Consider the following 17,811-nt stretch of genomic DNA (forward strand, 5'->3'; position numbering starts at 1 on the left):
TAAAGGGCACTTACGCTCTCTTCGACAAAAAATATTATTAAAAAAACACAAAACATTCGCTTGATCAAACTGCAGAGTCATCACCATGACAGCCAGAAAACAAAAGACACCCTCATCTTCATCTTCCGTATCCACACCATCCAAGAAAAACAAAGCCAATCTCCAACAACAAAATTTAGAAGAATTGGATCGTTTGATGAGTCAACCCATCAGCAAGCAACACAAACTCTCACATAAAGCCGAACAATTGGAACGTGATTTAAGAAATCCAAGTCGAATCATTTCCCGTAATTCCATGCAACACATTATTAAACGTCACATGAATGTCATTCACGATGCCAATGCTCCCTCAGGTAAACTCAGAGTTACTGAGAAGGCAGTCCAGTACATGAGATGTGTACTCGTTTATCGATTGTTAAATCACTTGTCCATGACCAAAAGAATTCGAGATGCTGATACTTGGAAAAAGTGTCAAGAAACTGCAGTCGTGTTCAGAGAAGGACTTGCCGGATACAACTCGAGTCATTTAAGTTCAGAGGAAATATTTCAACGTTTTGTTCAGAGTCGTAAAAGACTTGTTCCTAATGATCAACAACAAGAGAAGAAGGAGGAGAAAGACAACCACAACAAACGTAAGGCTAAAAAGTAATAATAGTTGTGTGAGTCATCCATGTGATCAGAATAATCACATTCTGTAAATATTATATTAAAATATTACAATCTATCACATTGTAAATATATTAAAATATATAAATGTGCATTGAGATGAATCTGAAATGTTGTATATTCGTATCTTGTTGTTACTTTCATGAGTATGTCTATCTGACACTTCAAATCTCCAATAATGGACTCCAATTGAATTATATCTAAATAATATATCTAACATGTCACCGAATGATCGAATGTTCATGATTTACCGAGCCTTATACTTTTTAGTTGAAATAGTGGTTGTTGCTTCCTCCTCACCGAATTCATCCTCAAATTCATCAGTAAATTCATTTTCATTTCTTCGATCAATTTTGTTCTTTTCTTGAATACTTTGTGTTGCTCTTTTTCCTAGCACTGAGCGATTGGACGTGCTATAGTCATCGGTATCTTCATCCAAATGAATATCGTCCACAGTTTGATTTTTCTGTGTGTCACTAATAAGTTCATCCTCATCAAAGAGAGACTTGGAAACGAGATTACGGGCAATTTTGGCTCGAAGTAAATTGGCAGAAGCTTCTGAAGCACTTCTGTAGACAGCATGACTTTCAACTTGAGAAACATTGGGTTGAGTTCCATATAATAATCCTCCCATATTATAGATTGACCCAGAGGAGGCATCTACAGCATGTGCAGCTCCAGCTGTTCTTCGCCTTCTGCCACCGCCTTGTTTTCTCTTTTCCTCCTTCTCCTTTCTATTTTCTTCCATCATTTGTACATACTCTAAATGAAGCTCATCCCACAACTTTTCTCGACTCTCAATTTCTGAGTCTTCCGTGATCACTACTTCTTCAATTTCAGAGTCATCTTCAAAATCAGAGAGTGTGTCAATTTCTTCTTCAGGTGGTTCTTCTTGCGGCTGAACTGTTTGTTGTTGTGTCGTCTGTGAAATTGTATCATCTCCTCGATTATTATTGGTCTGGAGTTGTGTCTTTTTACTTCGATCACCGTGATCATCAAAAGCATTTTCAAATTCATCAAACTCTTCATTGTGAGCTTCTTCAAGGTTCTTGTCATCTGAGCTTTTATCCACACTTGTATTTGTTAAGGTCAATACTGTCTGTTGTTGAGAAGAATTTGGAGGAGTATTAATCACAGGGGTTGATTCGGCCAATTTCTTTGCCTTTTCACGTTCTTTTCGAGCAAATTGATCTCCCTTTTCAAGTTCTGTTGTAATTTGTTCAATATCCTTGTCTTGCATGAGTTGTTCGGCCTCTTCAACATCCTTATCGTTGACATCTGTGAAAAGAGTATCGCTCTGTGACGACATTACAGATTCAGCATCGGACAGAGAGGACTCCTTGTCTCTACTTTTGTCTCGTTCCAAAAGTTTCATCTTTTCCTTGAGAGATTTCGAATAGGCTGGAGGATCCAAAACTTCAATCGTTCCTTGGAAGGTACCATTATTAATTTCTTGTTCTCGTTTTTCAAATTCGTCAAAGGAGAGTTGTGCAGTCTCTGTCTTGTCAAATTCCATTAAACGTTTGGTGAGCGTGACTGTACAAATTTTTACAACTTTGACAACATCTTGCTTGGAAACATTTTTAAAGCCATGAATTCGAGCAGCAACAAGCAAGGCGGCTGCACAAATACCTGCAGGTCTTCGTCCTGTTTGAATCCAATTTCTCTTCATGCTTGCAATTAATTTTAGCGTGGTTTGAATGACTCTATTGATTGCCTCTTGGTGTTGGTGTTGTGTTTGATTTTCCTTGATCGAGTTGAGCAAGAGTCGATTCGCAAATCTTCTCACATAAAAGAATGGTTCCACAGTGGGTAATTTAAAATTCAATGCATTCATCAAATCTAAAAAACAATGTCCAATTAAGAAGACGTCCGTTTTCATGGCCTCTGAAAAATCCATTAACATGAATGGTTGCTTGTCCTGACGTAGCACAAAGTACAAGCATGCAGCGGCAACAATTTCTGGATTTCTCGACTTGGTGCAACCTTTCAATAAGGCCAATTTGTATGTATTGGTGGCTCTATCAATATAATGATTGGGAATTTTCATCATGAGTGCAATGGATGCAATTCTTTTCTTTGCTTTTTCAATGGTTTGAAGTCGACTCTCTGTCATGGGTTGATCCAAGTCTGATGTGGTCGATTGTGGCACGGCTGACGAAAATACCAACTTTCCATTCTCGTCATAGGTAAATTGTGGAACGCCTGCCAAAGCCGTTGCTGCACTCGCAGCAGCTCGTTCTGTTGAAATGAAATGTCCAGCCATTGTGTGATCTTCATTAAATTCAATTCCTTCTTCAAAGGAAAAACCCTCCAATTCCTCTCCGCATTCACCACAGTAAAGTCCAGAAGTAGCTCCCTGTTCGGGATTGACATAGGCATTGCAAGTAGTACACCAAATTTCAGGCATTTTGTTGTATGAGAATGACTATAGTATCCTTGTATTTTGTTCAGATTTCGAGTGTTGTTGTTGTTAATGTTTTAACGATGAATTATTGAAAGTATATATTTGTAAGGCGCTGATGATGGCAATGATGATGATAATAAAATTCTGTAACGGCAAAATTTCAAAAATATATTTCCGATTTAAACAACATGAATTCTGTGTATCTTTCAAAAATTCCAGTGATTGATAATCCCAATAGAATAAACAAATGAAGAACCCAAGCAATTTAAAACTTTCAAACGGTTAATTTTTTTTAATTTAAAGAATTTTTGGAGAAACAGTTGACTGCAACATTAGGGAAGCACTTCCTGTTCTATGCATTTTGCATTCAACTGTTCACATGAAGATCCTTGTTGTGTAATTCAACAAAATGGTCCGGAGTTATTGCCGCAAGGTTTGTCCACGCTTGGACACATTCAACTCCGCTGTATCATCTTGGACCTTCCCACAACAATTAGTGAATTCAAAAAAAATAAGCACTTCTTGAGCGGCTTGTGTTCATCATCATTGAATTTCTCGGGAGAGACCTTTGCTTTCATCAGAGAGATTTTATGGGAATACCATTCGTATTTTTCTAATTTATTATTGAAACTTTAAAACTAGTCAAGTGAACAACTCATCCACACAACATGAACTCTCTCATAGGCTCATCATCTATAACATCATCCGTAGTGATGAACCACAGAAGGCTCATCATGACGACAACCATCCTTTCCGTATGGATAATGTTACTAGGTAGTTTTTTCATGAGTAGTACCGCATCGGCCCAGGAACAACATCCTTGCTCCTCTTCAAATGTTACGTTACTGCATTGGAATGGTACAGATGCCTCGTTTTTGAACGGAATCTATCCAATTTATTTCCCTCAATTACCTACGCTCCAATTTTTGATTGATGTAGATGGTGCTGCTCAACCATTGCCAAATAGTGATCCTTCAATGAATGATACATTCAAGGGAACTACTTTTGCCATGATGTATCATGTGGTGAAAAATCAAGAGGACAGACATTTTTACAAGACTGTCTACATGATGAATTCGAAATTGGAGTCCAACAAAATTCAGAAATTAATGGACTGCAATATCAATGTCACCAAGGCTGGCATTCCATACTGTGATCGAGTAATTATGCTTCCAAATACTGTCGTGAATCAAAATTCCAAGAGACAACATTTCCTTTGGAGTATTATTGCTGGTAGACAATATGGTGATCAAAATACTGAGCTCGGCTCCAAAGCAGTACCATATTTATACATTACGGACGTGACTAATTATGCTCTGCAACCCGATACACCAGATGCTGCTACTAATTTCCCAATTTTGATTAACAATTTTGCCAAGGATCCAGTCTATTCAAGCAAATCTGGTAACTCGATCGGTTTTGAAACTTTTGCTTCTGCCAATGCAGTCACTTCCGATATCTTCTACAAACCCATTCTCATGCTCGACATTATGAACCCAGTTTCAAATCAAAACGAGTTATTGGTATTGCACAAATCTGATGCTAATGCTATTCGTATTTTGAGATTGACTCCATTCCATGAATCGTTTGCAGTGACCTCGAGCCTTTTATTGGTTCCTTCAATTGTTGGTGAAGGAATCGGTGGAACCATCTATGCCAATAACGTCAAATTCCTCTACAGTGCTTCAAGACAACAAATTCATGTCTACTTTACCTTATTTAGAGAACAACAAAGCTCTTTTGAAAATTTCCACAACCTTGGTCACAACACAAATATTCAATTCCCTTCACAAGAGAGTGTCAAGTTTGTGAACGTTCTCATGACTCTTGATGCATCCTCCCTAGATAACCTCAAGGTTGTTAAAATTGCTCAACTTTTCACAAGTACAGAGCGAACCATTGACCTCTTCTCGAATAACAAGATGAAAGTTTGGCGCATCAATGACATGGTATTATCAGGAAGCAATGACCAATATTTGGTTCTCGTGGGTACTACCATCTTTTCCGAAGAAGGAGAAACTGACAAGAATGGCTTTATTTATTCGGTCAACATGGACGAGTATCAACCATTCCCAACCTCAAAAGCCAATGCTGAACAATTCTCTCTCGTCAACATTGACGATGTGCAAATTTCAAATTCTGAAGCCCTCACTGTGAGTGCCAATTTTTATGGCTACAATGACACCATTGCTGTCGGTTCCATTGTTCGAACCAAGAAAGATGGTGCACCATTCTATGAAGAACCTGAATTGTCGGGATATGTTCATTTGTATAGTGCTTCCAATCTTGAGACACCTCTCGGTTACAAACAAATGAGACCCAACCATGGTATTGTTCGTGCGTTTAAGGTTGAATTGTATCCAAGTTCACAATACGAACACGAACAAAATTATGAACATATCTTCTTGTCATGGAATATTAAGGAAGAAGGTGCTGTCATTTCGCCACTTTCCTTTTCATGTACTCCAAAGATTGTCCGTGACGGCTGGCAATACATGTTGATTGGAGTGTTTGGAGGCGAATTTTTGTTTTGTTTCTTGATTGGTGCTGCATACTTTGCGTATAAGAAGTTGAGAGCTAAATTCTCAAAGCAATCATCAGCCTATGAAAGTATTTAATTTTCATGATGCATTAAATTTGAAGTTTTGATTTTAGAGAATTGTAGTGGTCCTAATTTTGTCTTGGGAATGAGGAGACACTCTCTCTCTATAAATATATACTGAATACCATTTTCACACATGTGTTCAAAATTCACATCGCAATTTGTTCATGTGAATTTGAAGAATCTTCATTGTCTTCTTGGTCATCATCATTTCGACAAGCAACAAAATCCACCCCTGAAACACTCAAGTTGGGATTCCACGACAACTCGAAAACCAACCACCTCACTTCTTCTGGTTGAACCGCATACACAAGAACAATAAATATTCGTTGAGGGAATGGAACGGTTTGAAACCACACGACTGTTTGACCTTCTTGACGCAGTGGATGTGTATCATTCAAGCTGTCACTCACAGAGAAAAACATGGACACTATTCGAATTGGACAAGAATTCCTGCCTCTAACTTGAATTGTCAAAAGCGAACCATTGGAATGAGTGGTTTCAACACGAGAAAGAACAGCATTCACATGTAAAGAATGATCCGATGCAATGGGAATGTCTATCGAGTTGGTGGTTTGGGAATTTTGGATCGATGAAGGAAAGCAGAAGAATATTAGACAAGAATGGACAATACCAAGATGTATGTTCATATTGATCATGATGATGAAATTGATGATGAGAGAATGGCAACGACATAATCATCATGAGGATTTAATCCTGATTTTTCAACTTACATTTTATGAATCGCGTTTCTCTAACTTCAAAATTTCCTCACCACAAGGCGCACTAAACCAATTTGGAGGGTCATTACAACATTTGGTATTGTTCGCAAAAGTTCCATTCACGCCTTGTTTTAAACGTGAAAAAGAGATCAAGGTTACAAAAATGTCAAATTGCTGTTTATTTACTTGTCAATTCTTCTTCTTAATTACCACAATACCATCATGAATATCACAAACATGCACCCCGTCATCAACTTGAAATTTGAAACTAATCTTCCCAAAGAACTTGCTTTTGAAACACTTCGTTTGGACATTGAAACCAATGGACGATTATTCGACAATGATTTTTTGGGAGACAAACTTGGTTTGGGAGAAGGTCGTGGAGGAGGAGGAGGAGGAATTGGTTCTCTTTTCTCACTCAACAGTCCAATGTCATCGAATGGAATTTTCGTAAAATTATAAAATGTCCAATTTCCTTCATAGATATTTCCTGGAATTAAATTAAAATTCAATTCTGAAACATTCATAAAGATGGACATGGAAACATTGAAAGTATTATTCGTATAGACGCTATACATGTCCGTATAGGGTTGAACCACATGATTCGCAGTGAATGATTCGGTCACTAAATTATTCGAAACGACATTTCCAAATGGCTCAAACGGATTTCCATCGAGAATTCTCGCCAATTCTGGATACGCTTGTTCCCATAGCGAACTATTGAAAGGAACTGCCCATAAATTATTCCAAATGGATCGACGCCATTCGTCATCGTTCCATTGCAATCCACGAGCATCGATTCGAATACTGGACCAATTTCGAATGAAAATGTTGTTTTGCACTTGATTGTGTCGACCTCCTCCGACAATGACTCCGCGATTACAATCGTACAAGACATTTCCGAAAACGATGGCACTTGAAAATACATCGTCGAGATAGATACAGGCAGCTCCCCAAGTGAGACCTCGAACTCGGTAGATAAAGTTGTATTTGACAACGTTGCCTCGTGTGGTCCAGTCTCGTCCTGATGGGAATTTTTGGCATTTGACAGATTGGAAAATTTGAAAAATTATTGAAATCAAAGAATGTTCAATGAAAGAGACTTACCCATATAGATAGCACCTGCGTCGTCACTTGTTTTAACCACATCATGAATCTTGTTAAAAGACACTTCATGGTTATTACCAATAAGCATTAATGCCGCATGATCACCGTTAAAAAAATAGTTATGTGTGACTTTAGCACCGACTCCTTCTATTCTAACAGCTGAGAGTTTCATGAGTTCGATCCATCCAAAAACGGTTTGATAGAAAAACAATAATTAGCGACATGCTGTCAAATAAATCGTGAACAAACTTACCAGGTCGATAAACTTTTCCAACCCGAGAAAAACTATGAATCAAATTGTTCGAGATGAAATTGTTACTTGGAATCAACTTGGCTCGATCACTGGGTGGACCTGTCACAATGACACCTCCTTTGCCAATTTGAAAGATTTCATTATTAGTGACCAAACAGTTTCGACAACCTAACAATGACAATCCAATAGCACCCACATTCGAAATGATGCTATTATTCACCACAATGTAATGACTGTTCCAGGAATAAATGGCATTTCCTCGGACAAATCCAAATTCAAGAGAATCAAAAATTTGTGCATGGGCATTGACTTGAACGAGTGTTTCCGTCAATGAAAGAACAACATCATTTTCATGTTCAATCGGAGCAGGAGGCCAGAAATACAAAACATTATCTTGCAAAATGTATTCTCCAGCTTGATCGAGTTCACTCAAAAAGTTGACCAAATAAAAATTACTTCCCGAAGCGATCGATCCATCGGCAACGACATTTCTCAACACTACAGTTCCATTTGCGTCAATGTTTTGAATCCCTTCGACAGAATCTGAATAATCATCTTTCCAGTAACCAAAAGCATATCCATTTTGTTCTTTGGACCATTTGCTCTTATTGGGACATGAAGTGCTGTTGAAAAGAAAAGAATTGGTTCCTTTCGAAGCAGTTTTCATGTAGACATCTAACACGAGACTCGGATTGCTCTCATATTGTGTATTCAACTTGTTGGGATATCTTGCCACGGTCTGAGGAAAGTCTCGGAAAAACAACTCCGATCCCGCGGAGGCTTTTCCATCCATCCGGCCAGAGACTTTGAAAGGAGTAGCAATTACTGAAGGTGATAGAAGTGTCAAATTACATTGATAGACCTTTCCTCTCGCTCCAAGTGGAAGCATTTCATAAATCGATGCATGCTCATCCAATGTCACTTTTTTCCACATATACGGAGGTAAGGAAATTCCTCCAGTAATGTTCACATCTCCTCTCGAGCTCCCAGGAATGGGTCTCCATGTTACTGGAGAGAATTGATCATTAAATTTCGAAGGACGAGGAATCACCAATGTCGAATTCAAATAAAAAGTGCCAGGCATCAAATTGACATAGATGGAAGTATTCAAAGTCAATTTCGAATTCTTGAGAAGAGTCACCATCGAAGAAGCCTTGTCCAAGGTAGCGAATGGAAACTGTGTGGAATTTCCTGAAAAGAGATCATTGCCCTTCGTTGGTGAAACAAATAAATGAATTTCAAACGTTGAATTTGATGCATGAACAGAATGACTCGACCACAGAATGGAAAGAAACAAAACCGCAACAACAACAGCCACAGCAGCAACGATAAGGCGATCCAGCATGGTTGGAATTGATTTTTTTTTTTGCAATGGTGAGATCATGAAAGGAGATGGAAGTGTTAACAAAACACTTTGGGACCTTCTTTTTTTGGTAATGCTGAGCAGCGAATCAACAAATTGAACGCCTACAACTGGTTGGGTGTTGATATGAAATACTAGTATCGATGATGGAAGAACAGTTTTGTTGTTGTTACACCCATCGTCAAACGATTGGTTGTTCAATAAATTACAACAAAAAAAATGGCATCTCATCATTCAAGTCTTTCGTTTCCAATTCCTCCATTTCGTAGAGAATTACATCATGGCGATACTGGTCCCGATGTTTTGATATTACAATTATTATTATCTCGATTTGTGGATTGGAAGAAGAAACAACAACAACTCGTACTCGGAACATGCAAGAAATCCATTGTGTCTTTATCATCATTGGAACATTCAAAGCTCTCAACTGATAAAGAAGTATTTTACATAACAACCATTGAAAAAGAAGAAACACGATTGGAAATGAATGGAATTATGAATGATGCAACGGAACAAGTGTTACAAGAATTTGTATTCCAACAAGAAGAACTTCATCACGTAATGAAAGAAACATTTCATGATGAGAAAATTGTAAATTTTACTCCCGAGATGGCTCAACATTTATTGAAATTGTACATGTATGATGAATATCAAGAAGAATTTATTGATTGGAAAGAATTTCATGAAAATGGTTCGCTTCTACTTTTGACATGTTTGCCTTCACCTTATTTATTTTACTTGTACATTCCAGTGATGGAGAATCGAACGATTGAAACAGAGTGTATGCTATTCGACGCACGTGGTGAATTGAAATTTAAATTTAGAGGAAGAACGAAAGGAAAAATTGAATTGAATCAATTAACCACTTATGGAGATACTCCTACTGGATTGTATACTTGTGATTTGAATTCACCATTTCAAGATGTGAAAAGCTTTGGACCGTATAATGTCGTTCGATTGATTCAAGGTTTAAAGGTGGGTTGAATGGATGTCAAATTGACATTTGAAATATTTTCAAATATTCGAATGGATTGGAATGGATCATTGATTTGAAACATTTTCAAATATTCATTGATAATCCAATGAATGAATCAACTTGAACTAATTCAATTAAGGGAAATGCCCTTCACATTTATCCTTCCATTCGATGTGGCATTCTCATTCACACGGGAGAATGGGAATGTAACGATCCAATGCCCAACTCTCTTGGATGTATTCACGTCACACCTCAAGATGGCCAACAATTGGCTCATATTTTAGAACATGAATTGCGAGTTCAAGTGCACGAAAATTTATGTGGAAAAATGCCATACCCATTTCCAGTTCAAGGTTTAGTGAGTGTTGTACAACAAAAACTTATTCAATAATGTTGCTGATATCAGCAACAATGTATTGTCATTTCATATTGGATTATCTCACGTCTCGGTCCTGTGGATTCATGTAAGCGTTGTTGACTCAGGACGATTTAAAACACTGAAATTAATGACAGTTGTCTGCCAGATACAAGATGGATCGAGATAATGTGTTTGGCTCTTGAGGAAGTTGTTTATTTGTTTCGTGTGGTTAAGGTTTGTTGATAAAAAAACATCTCATGTTGTTCCCAAATAGGCATCAAAGTAGCAATGTGTCATTCTTTCTTGATACAATACATCATTGTACTCCAACACAAAACCATTGCATTTGAGAGCTTCACAAATAAGCTCTCGATCGTTTTTCAGTTCCAGGCTTGCATATGTCAATGCTGCTCCATTATTTTTCACAGCCTCTAACAAGAGTTCCTTGTCACGACATGTATGATAACCGAATCCAAATATTCCAAGACCATTTTCTTTGACAGCTTTTAACAAGAATTCTTTGTCATTATAAAATTCTCTTGGTGAGCTGGAAACAACATCTTTACAGCCCAGCTGAACAAGCTGTAATAAGAATTGTTTGTCTCTCAAAAGCTCAGTTGAAGCATATATAAAAGCATCCGAAAATTGCTTGACGGCTTCAATGACTAGCTCTCGGTCATTTTTCATCGTTTCGTTTGTAAATAGCAAAGCGTGACCATTTTGTCTTAGAGCTGTTAGTACAACTTCTCTATCGCTTTTCAACTCGTTGGATGCATATTGTAGAACATGCCCTGCTTGTCGTACAGCAGCTAATACAATCTCTTTATCATTCCTCAATTCTTCTGCTGCAAATTCAAGTGCACCACCCTGTTGGTTGACAGCAGCAAGCACAACCTCTTTGTCTCTTTTCAATTCATCAGAGACAAAATGTAATGCTCTCCCATTTTGCTGAACCGCTACAATTGCAATTTCTCTGTCATTACTCAAATTGTCAGAAGCAAAACAAAGTAAACGTCCATCATTTTTGATTACATTCAAAATAATATCTCGATCATTCCTGAGCTCTTCGCTTACAAATTCAAGTAAAAATCCAAATTCTTGCACAATTGGAGTCACTATTTCTTTCTTTGAATAATCATAAGAGGAAAGTTCTGGAAATATTAATTTGAGAGCCTTCAACATGAACTCTTGATCTGCAAGTAAATATTTTGGTACCCATTGCAGAGATCGCTTTGTTTGTTTGATAGCTTCAAAAATTATTTCTTCGTCGATTTCCAAATTGTAAATATGAACGAGTTGCAACACACGCAATGCTTCACCATTTTGTTTCATTGCAGCTAAAACAATTTCTCGATCTTCTATCCATTGTCCAACACTATACAGAGCATTTCCATTCCGCCGAATTGCTTCCAATACAAATTCACGATCTTTAATACGTCGTTTTGAGACCTGTGCCAATGCATAGTCGTTGCTCTTTAAGGCCGTTAATACCACTTTCTTGTCGTTACGAACACTAGAAGAAGCGTGCTGCAATTCATTTCCATGTTTTTTAACTACTTTCAAGACAAAATCTCTATCATCTTTCAATTGTGCCGATGCATGTTTTAATCCATACCCATACTTGTTGATATGATTCAATACAAATTTTTTATCATTCATAAACTCAACTGGAATGAACGACGAATATTTCAATTCCCGATTCAACAACCACTTCTTCTTTCCTTCTTGTTGCTTTAAAAATTTCTGTTTTAATACAAATTCCAACCTCCGAATTCTAGAATGTTCTTCTACCGGTGTGCTGTGTTTACAAGGAAGAGTATCATCATCCCTAAGCAACGAATGGTTTCCAGAAAAATCCAATAATACCAGCCTCACAGTGTGATCATCACACCAGTTCATCATTTTTTTTGAGAATATCGATTTCATGAGTTGTTTATTTAATTGATGACAACTTCAAGTTCAGTTAGAGTTCATTCAGATCATGATTAAGGGAAATTCACATACCAAGAAGAGCAGCAGCATTCTCTCTTCAATGGTTATTTGTTCTGCTGGCTAGAGCGAAGCGTATCTTCTCTAAAACTTCACGTTTCGTGGTAAGTTGTGCTTCCAGTTGTTGAATTTGATTTTCAGTTTCTTCTGCTTTGATTTGTAGCGCTTCTAATGGTTGTGAGTTTAAGAAGGTTTGAGAAATTTTGTGGATGAAGTGAGTGGTTTGATGGTGTTCGACCATGTCTCTGACAGTTGAATTAGATTGAAGACTGTCAAATGTCAACTCTTGTCGACACAGAGGACATTGCTGCTTTCTTGAGGTATCTACGGCTCTGAAAATAGAATCTCTATCAATCGTCTTTTTACAACAAGGAAGTACCACTGGATCAATCATGAGTTCAAATGAAATTGGACAATACAAATGTTCCAAAATCTCTGAATCTCGATTCTCTGAAGAGTCGTCATTTCCCAATGCCCATTGTTTCTCTGAGTAATTCTTGTAATGTTTTTTAAATTCTTCTGTGAACTTATTTTGGAGACCCAAAAGCTCCAAAATGTCAAACAAGGCATAATAAATGGCTTGACGACTTGTAATTTTTTCTTCATAACTTTCCATTTGTTTGGTTAACTTGGTAATTTTCTCTTTCAAATCATTACTACTGTTTTTGAATTGATTAATTACAGATTGCAAATTTCTCTTCTCATCCGCCATTTGCTTTTTCTTTTGAGCGATTCCTTGCTTTCCTAAACTAATTCCATTTTCCTCTTGTTTCAAGCGTTCATTGTCACTTGTTAACTCACGGATATTTCCTTCAAGTCGCTCAACCTCCTTCAATACATGAGTACGTTGTTGCTTGACGGTCTCGTACAAGGCCTTATTGTCTGGAATTTGATTTTTCTGAGCCTTTAACACAATTTCACAAAGACCATCATTGCCAAATTTTGAGACTGAACAATTTCACATATCGTCAAAGATGATGATCATTAAAAAAGAGGTTGAGTCGTTCAAAAAATCATTCAACCAAGTGAAACACAAAAAACTTACCATATCTCTTGTCATAGCAACCAGATGAAACACAGTGACCATTTCTCTCATCCAAACGACTTGTGTTTGAATCAAAGTCTTCTTTTGCAACCACAAGAGGGCAATTACTTAGTTTAAATGTGATATTTACATCTGTATAACTCAGCCATCCCCAAAATTTCATTCTTTCTTCACTGATGGTTTTAGAGAAAACCTGTACTAGTTCTGGGCTCTCCAAATCCTTCATCTGCTTCTCCAACCGGTTCAATGTTTCTTTTTGTTGATTCAATTCAGTGCCAAAGCTTGTCAACCGGTTTGTATTTTGTTTGATCTCTTCGATAATTTGGTTTAATACTCGATCTACAGCTTGGGAATCGTCTCTCTCTAATGTTCCACTGTTTCCAATTTCATTCAATCGTTTTTCATATATATTGATTCGATCTTGATAGTGCTTGGCATCGTCTTGATATTTTTCAGTCAAAGCATGCGTGGCACTGACATTCTCATAAACAAGACAAGCATTGGCCGTAATTTGCAGAAATAATTCCTTGAGCTGATTCCACTTGTCATCATAGTCATCCAACGAGAAGAAAGACTTGTCAACTCCTGGCATTCTGTTAATGGCTTCTGTTATTTCTTGGAGACATGTTTCGTCAAATCGAACGACGAATAAATTATGGATTTGATCATGCATAGATTGAAGAAAGGTCAAGCGATCTTTCTCATCATCAGCGCTTGATTTTGAAGCATTGTCTCCTCCCTTACGCCATTGTGAAAGTTTGTTGAAAGTACTGTTAAATAACTTGTTCCATCTGGACATGGCATTCTCGAGATGTTTTCCAATTTGATCTGAAATAACGGTCTTGTTGATTGCATAATTGTTGGTCTTGTCATTGATCAGGTATACAATGGATGACTGAAGTTTTTCAATGTTTGGAAGCAATTTTCCAATAATTTGAGAAGTCTCTAGTAACTTGGTGTCTCTCGAGGTAAAATAAGCTGCATCCATGACCACAATGACACCTTTCACAGGGGAATTCAGAATGCTCAATCTCAAACTCAGAGTAGCCATCAACTGTTCCATGTCACCTCTATTGTCAAAAAATCCAGCACAATCCACTAAAACATATTCCACATTGGCACCCACATCAACAAAGGTCGAAAATTGAGTCTCTGATTGAAGTGAATGGCCAATTGGAGTCACTGCCTCTCCATCCACAGAAACCACCATTTGTTGATCAATTTGTTCATATCTCATCTTTTTACCAGCGAGAAAATTGGTAATCACCGATTTACCTGCTCCTGTTGGACCGATCACTAGCACAAGTGGTTTGTTACTCTTGTTTTCAGAGGCGGCTTTTGCTTCGAGACATTGTGTTTTCAATTCCATCAAATCAGATAATGGAATGTCGCTTAGGTCTTCTTCGTGTTGTTCTTCAAAGTTGTTATGTGAAGGACAAAAGTTGGGATCTGACATTGTGTTGTTGTTTTTGTTTTTGTGGTTGAAATCATCTAGCGTGATGATGTGTTGAAAAAGGCTTGATGAACAACTTATTCGAATAAGTTGTTCGAGCCAACCGGTTGTCACTTGTCATGGAAAACGTTTCTTTGATGTTCCAATCAGATTAAAGTCAGACACTTGTATTGCAAAACGTACAAAAAATAATCAAAATCAGAGACACCACACACGTGGTCCAGACAATTATTGATTCTTTTTCGTGCTTACAGAGTCAACGCTTTTGTGACCATGCCTCTCAGAGTGATGACCATGACGACTAGGTATCATGGTTAAAATGACATATATTGGAAAGAATGCCATATGACCACACCATTGCATGGATCTAAAGAATTGAATGGAATTACCCCAAGACAATAACAAGAATGGTGGTAAAATGTAGGATGTGAAAATACCAGTTGCAATGAATGACAGTATCTTGTAGGTGTAGGACATGACACGACTATTCTTTGCAGAGAAGAGATGTTCAACATCGTTCAAAAAATAGGGTCTCATCTTTTTGTGAGCCAAACGTCCAATCAAACTCATGGCCAGTGCGTAATGAATCCACATGATGGCATATCCTGCATAGACTCCTGTTGTGCGAGTGTAATGCGTTATAATTGTCGTGTCAATGGTGTCATTCCCAATCAGAAGATGACATAGATTCATAGTGTCAATGAGTGTATAATATAAAATAGCCACATAAAAGGTACAACAAAGTCATCGAATGATGTGAAATTTTGAAAGAAAAACATACCATGCCAAATGGCGCTCACAATAAATGTAATAACAGTTGCCAAAGTACCAGGTTTTTCTCCAACTCGGGTATATACATAATTTCTCAACCATTTTGAAACAGAAACATTCCAAGTAGTTGTCACATCTCGAAGATTGGATGCAAGGAAATGATCAAAGTAATCGACTGCCTCAGCACCAGCAAAAGAAAATTCACCAGACTTGTAATGTCTTTGATATCCAAAACCTGTAATGAGTAATGCAGCTTCGCTCCAGCACCATCCCACAACATATTTAAATTTGATAGAGTTCATACATGCAAATGAAAACAGAAATTTGTACAAGAGAGAACTTCCTAAAAGCTCTCTTGGACGATCTCCTCTTTCATAAATGACATCTTCGAGTTGCTCTCTTCCAAAATAGGATGCTGTTTGCAAAACGAGAACCATATTGACTAGAGCGAGAATAATCTTTTTCAACACTAATAACCAAGGAATTGGTGGATTTTTTCTCTCTCTTGTGCTATTATTCAAATCTCTGATAAATGAAATATCATGTGCTTCATACTCGCCATAAATAAATCTCAAATAGTCACTCATTTCGTAGATTGGACCAGACAAGACAGGAATAAAGAAGAATAAGAAACCAAAATATTCCATGAGTGATGGCATTCGTTCCAATCTGTTAGTTCTATGGTATGGATTGGTAACACCTTTTCCTTCCTTGGAATCAGGATCATGAACGAGTATACCATCATATACATTCCATGCCACAGCAGTGGTCTTCAAAGTAATGAGCATTTGCAGTCCTGTAAAGTCCAATTTCCATCCTAAATAATCCGTTAACATTCGATGATAGTGACACACAAGCAAGTATCCGAATGAGAACACCACAGCCACCAGTGGAACTGCCAATCGAGCTCGGCTGCGTCTCAAATACTTGACCACTCGGTCACTCATGCCAACAGTCACATACAGCCATAGATATACCATCAATGGCACAGCTATCGAATGCAAAGTATGTACTCCAAACGTATAGAATGTGTAAACAAGTCCAATCCATGCTCCCAACACAGCTCTCATCATTCCAAATCGAGTCATTCTCAACACCAACGCTAACGGAAAATTCATGGCAATCAGAAAGAACATGTATGTAGCTGCCGATTGATCCACTCCCAATGAATTGGAAATATTTCTAATGACTTCATTGAGTGGACGTACCAATAATTCATGCATGAAATTTGGTTCCAATACCTGAAACGATAACGAACGCGATGATGATGAGATGACACCTGAATCCGAGAGAGTACTCATTGACACGGCACCTCCCAACCATGCATCTGTATAATTCATCATGGTTTTGGTCGTTTTCATCATGACACTACTTCCGTTTTCCAACACTTTGGTTGGCCATTGCATCAAGGCTTGTACGAGAGATTCCATCACGATGGTGGTTGTGTTCATGAGAGGCTGTTGTTGTTGATGAGGATTATTACCAACGTGCAGTAGTAACGTTGAAAGAAGGCTATTCATTTTTTAAAAAAGGATGAAAAACTCTTAAACGGATGAGGATGCAATCTTTGAACGTTAAAGATTACAAAATTTCATGTCGTTATGAAAATTGGATTGAGAGAGTGTGGGATCGGGGAGTAGTGGTTTGGAAAATTGTTAAACTAATGTTCGTTGCAAATGGATTTCAAAGAACATGTCCATGATTTTGAAATAGCAGAAAGTAAATGAAGGTTAAATGTCAGATTGAATATTTCCTTATTTGAAATTTCCTTATTCAATCTGACATTTTTGTGAATTTGTTGAATTGAAAGAAATTGTCATACATTGAATCTTGATGCGCCACAGTCTTCTTGTTTGATGTTGGAGTTTCATCTTTTATTTTCAAAGTGTCACAAGGAAGAGAAGGCAACTCTCGCCCCAAAAAAAATGTTTTCCGAGCTGCCGAAGAAGCACTCGTTCAATACTCATGTTTTATGCCTTTCTATCATTCTTTTGCTACAGGTGATTCTGCCGAGTCTTTCCATCATGATGAGAAGGGAGGACTCTTTGGTCCATGGTGCTTCTTCTTTGGACCATGGCCATTTCGTTTTCAATCGCTCC

General features: G+C 37.6%; 8 protein-coding genes across 8 annotated transcripts; 3 read left to right on the forward strand and 5 right to left on the reverse strand.

The window, feature by feature from the left end:
* Positions 1-85: 85 nt before the first annotated feature.
* Positions 86-649, forward strand: C9374_012957 (uncharacterized protein; the record flags this gene model as incomplete). The annotated part of the gene is made up of 1 exon (XM_044688780.1): positions 86-649. The coding sequence occupies one exon, from the start codon at positions 86-88 to the stop codon at positions 647-649; it is 564 nt and encodes a 187-aa protein (XP_044542188.1).
* A 264-nt stretch (positions 650-913) lies between these two features.
* C9374_012958 (uncharacterized protein) lies at positions 914-3,076 on the reverse strand (the record flags this gene model as incomplete). The annotated part of the gene is made up of 1 exon (XM_044688782.1): positions 914-3,076. The coding sequence occupies one exon, from the start codon at positions 3,074-3,076 to the stop codon at positions 914-916; it is 2,163 nt and encodes a 720-aa protein (XP_044542189.1).
* Positions 3,077-3,807: 731 nt separating this feature from the next.
* Positions 3,808-5,691, forward strand: C9374_012959 (uncharacterized protein; the record flags this gene model as incomplete). The annotated part of the gene is made up of 1 exon (XM_044688783.1): positions 3,808-5,691. One exon carries the CDS (start codon positions 3,808-3,810, stop codon positions 5,689-5,691), a length of 1,884 nt encoding a protein of 627 aa, XP_044542190.1.
* Positions 5,692-6,603: 912 nt separating this feature from the next.
* Positions 6,604-9,102, reverse strand: C9374_012960 (uncharacterized protein; the record flags this gene model as incomplete). The annotated part of the gene is made up of 3 exons (XM_044688784.1): positions 6,604-7,421; positions 7,505-7,663; positions 7,758-9,102. 3 exons carry the CDS (start codon positions 9,100-9,102, stop codon positions 6,604-6,606), a joined length of 2,322 nt encoding a protein of 773 aa, XP_044542191.1.
* Positions 9,103-9,339: 237 nt separating this feature from the next.
* Positions 9,340-10,487, forward strand: C9374_012961 (uncharacterized protein; the record flags this gene model as incomplete). Its single annotated transcript, XM_044688785.1, has 2 exons — positions 9,340-10,095; positions 10,236-10,487. 2 exons carry the CDS (start codon positions 9,340-9,342, stop codon positions 10,485-10,487), a joined length of 1,008 nt encoding a protein of 335 aa, XP_044542192.1.
* Positions 10,488-10,709: 222 nt separating this feature from the next.
* C9374_012962 (uncharacterized protein) lies at positions 10,710-12,356 on the reverse strand (the record flags this gene model as incomplete). The annotated part of the gene is made up of 1 exon (XM_044688786.1): positions 10,710-12,356. One exon carries the CDS (start codon positions 12,354-12,356, stop codon positions 10,710-10,712), a length of 1,647 nt encoding a protein of 548 aa, XP_044542193.1.
* A 127-nt stretch (positions 12,357-12,483) lies between these two features.
* On the reverse strand, positions 12,484-14,944 carry C9374_012963 (uncharacterized protein; the record flags this gene model as incomplete). The annotated part of the gene is made up of 2 exons (XM_044688787.1): positions 12,484-13,391; positions 13,489-14,944. 2 exons carry the CDS (start codon positions 14,942-14,944, stop codon positions 12,484-12,486), a joined length of 2,364 nt encoding a protein of 787 aa, XP_044542194.1.
* A 225-nt stretch (positions 14,945-15,169) lies between these two features.
* On the reverse strand, positions 15,170-17,232 carry C9374_012964 (uncharacterized protein; the record flags this gene model as incomplete). Its single annotated transcript, XM_044688788.1, has 2 exons — positions 15,170-15,558; positions 15,723-17,232. 2 exons carry the CDS (start codon positions 17,230-17,232, stop codon positions 15,170-15,172), a joined length of 1,899 nt encoding a protein of 632 aa, XP_044542195.1.
* Between the last annotated feature and the right edge of the window lie 579 nt (positions 17,233-17,811).

Source organism: Naegleria lovaniensis, assembly GCF_003324165.1.
Source record: "Naegleria lovaniensis strain ATCC 30569 chromosome Unknown tig062, whole genome shotgun sequence".
NCBI classification, from domain to species: domain Eukaryota; phylum Heterolobosea; class Eutetramitea; order Acrasida; family Naegleriidae; genus Naegleria; species Naegleria lovaniensis.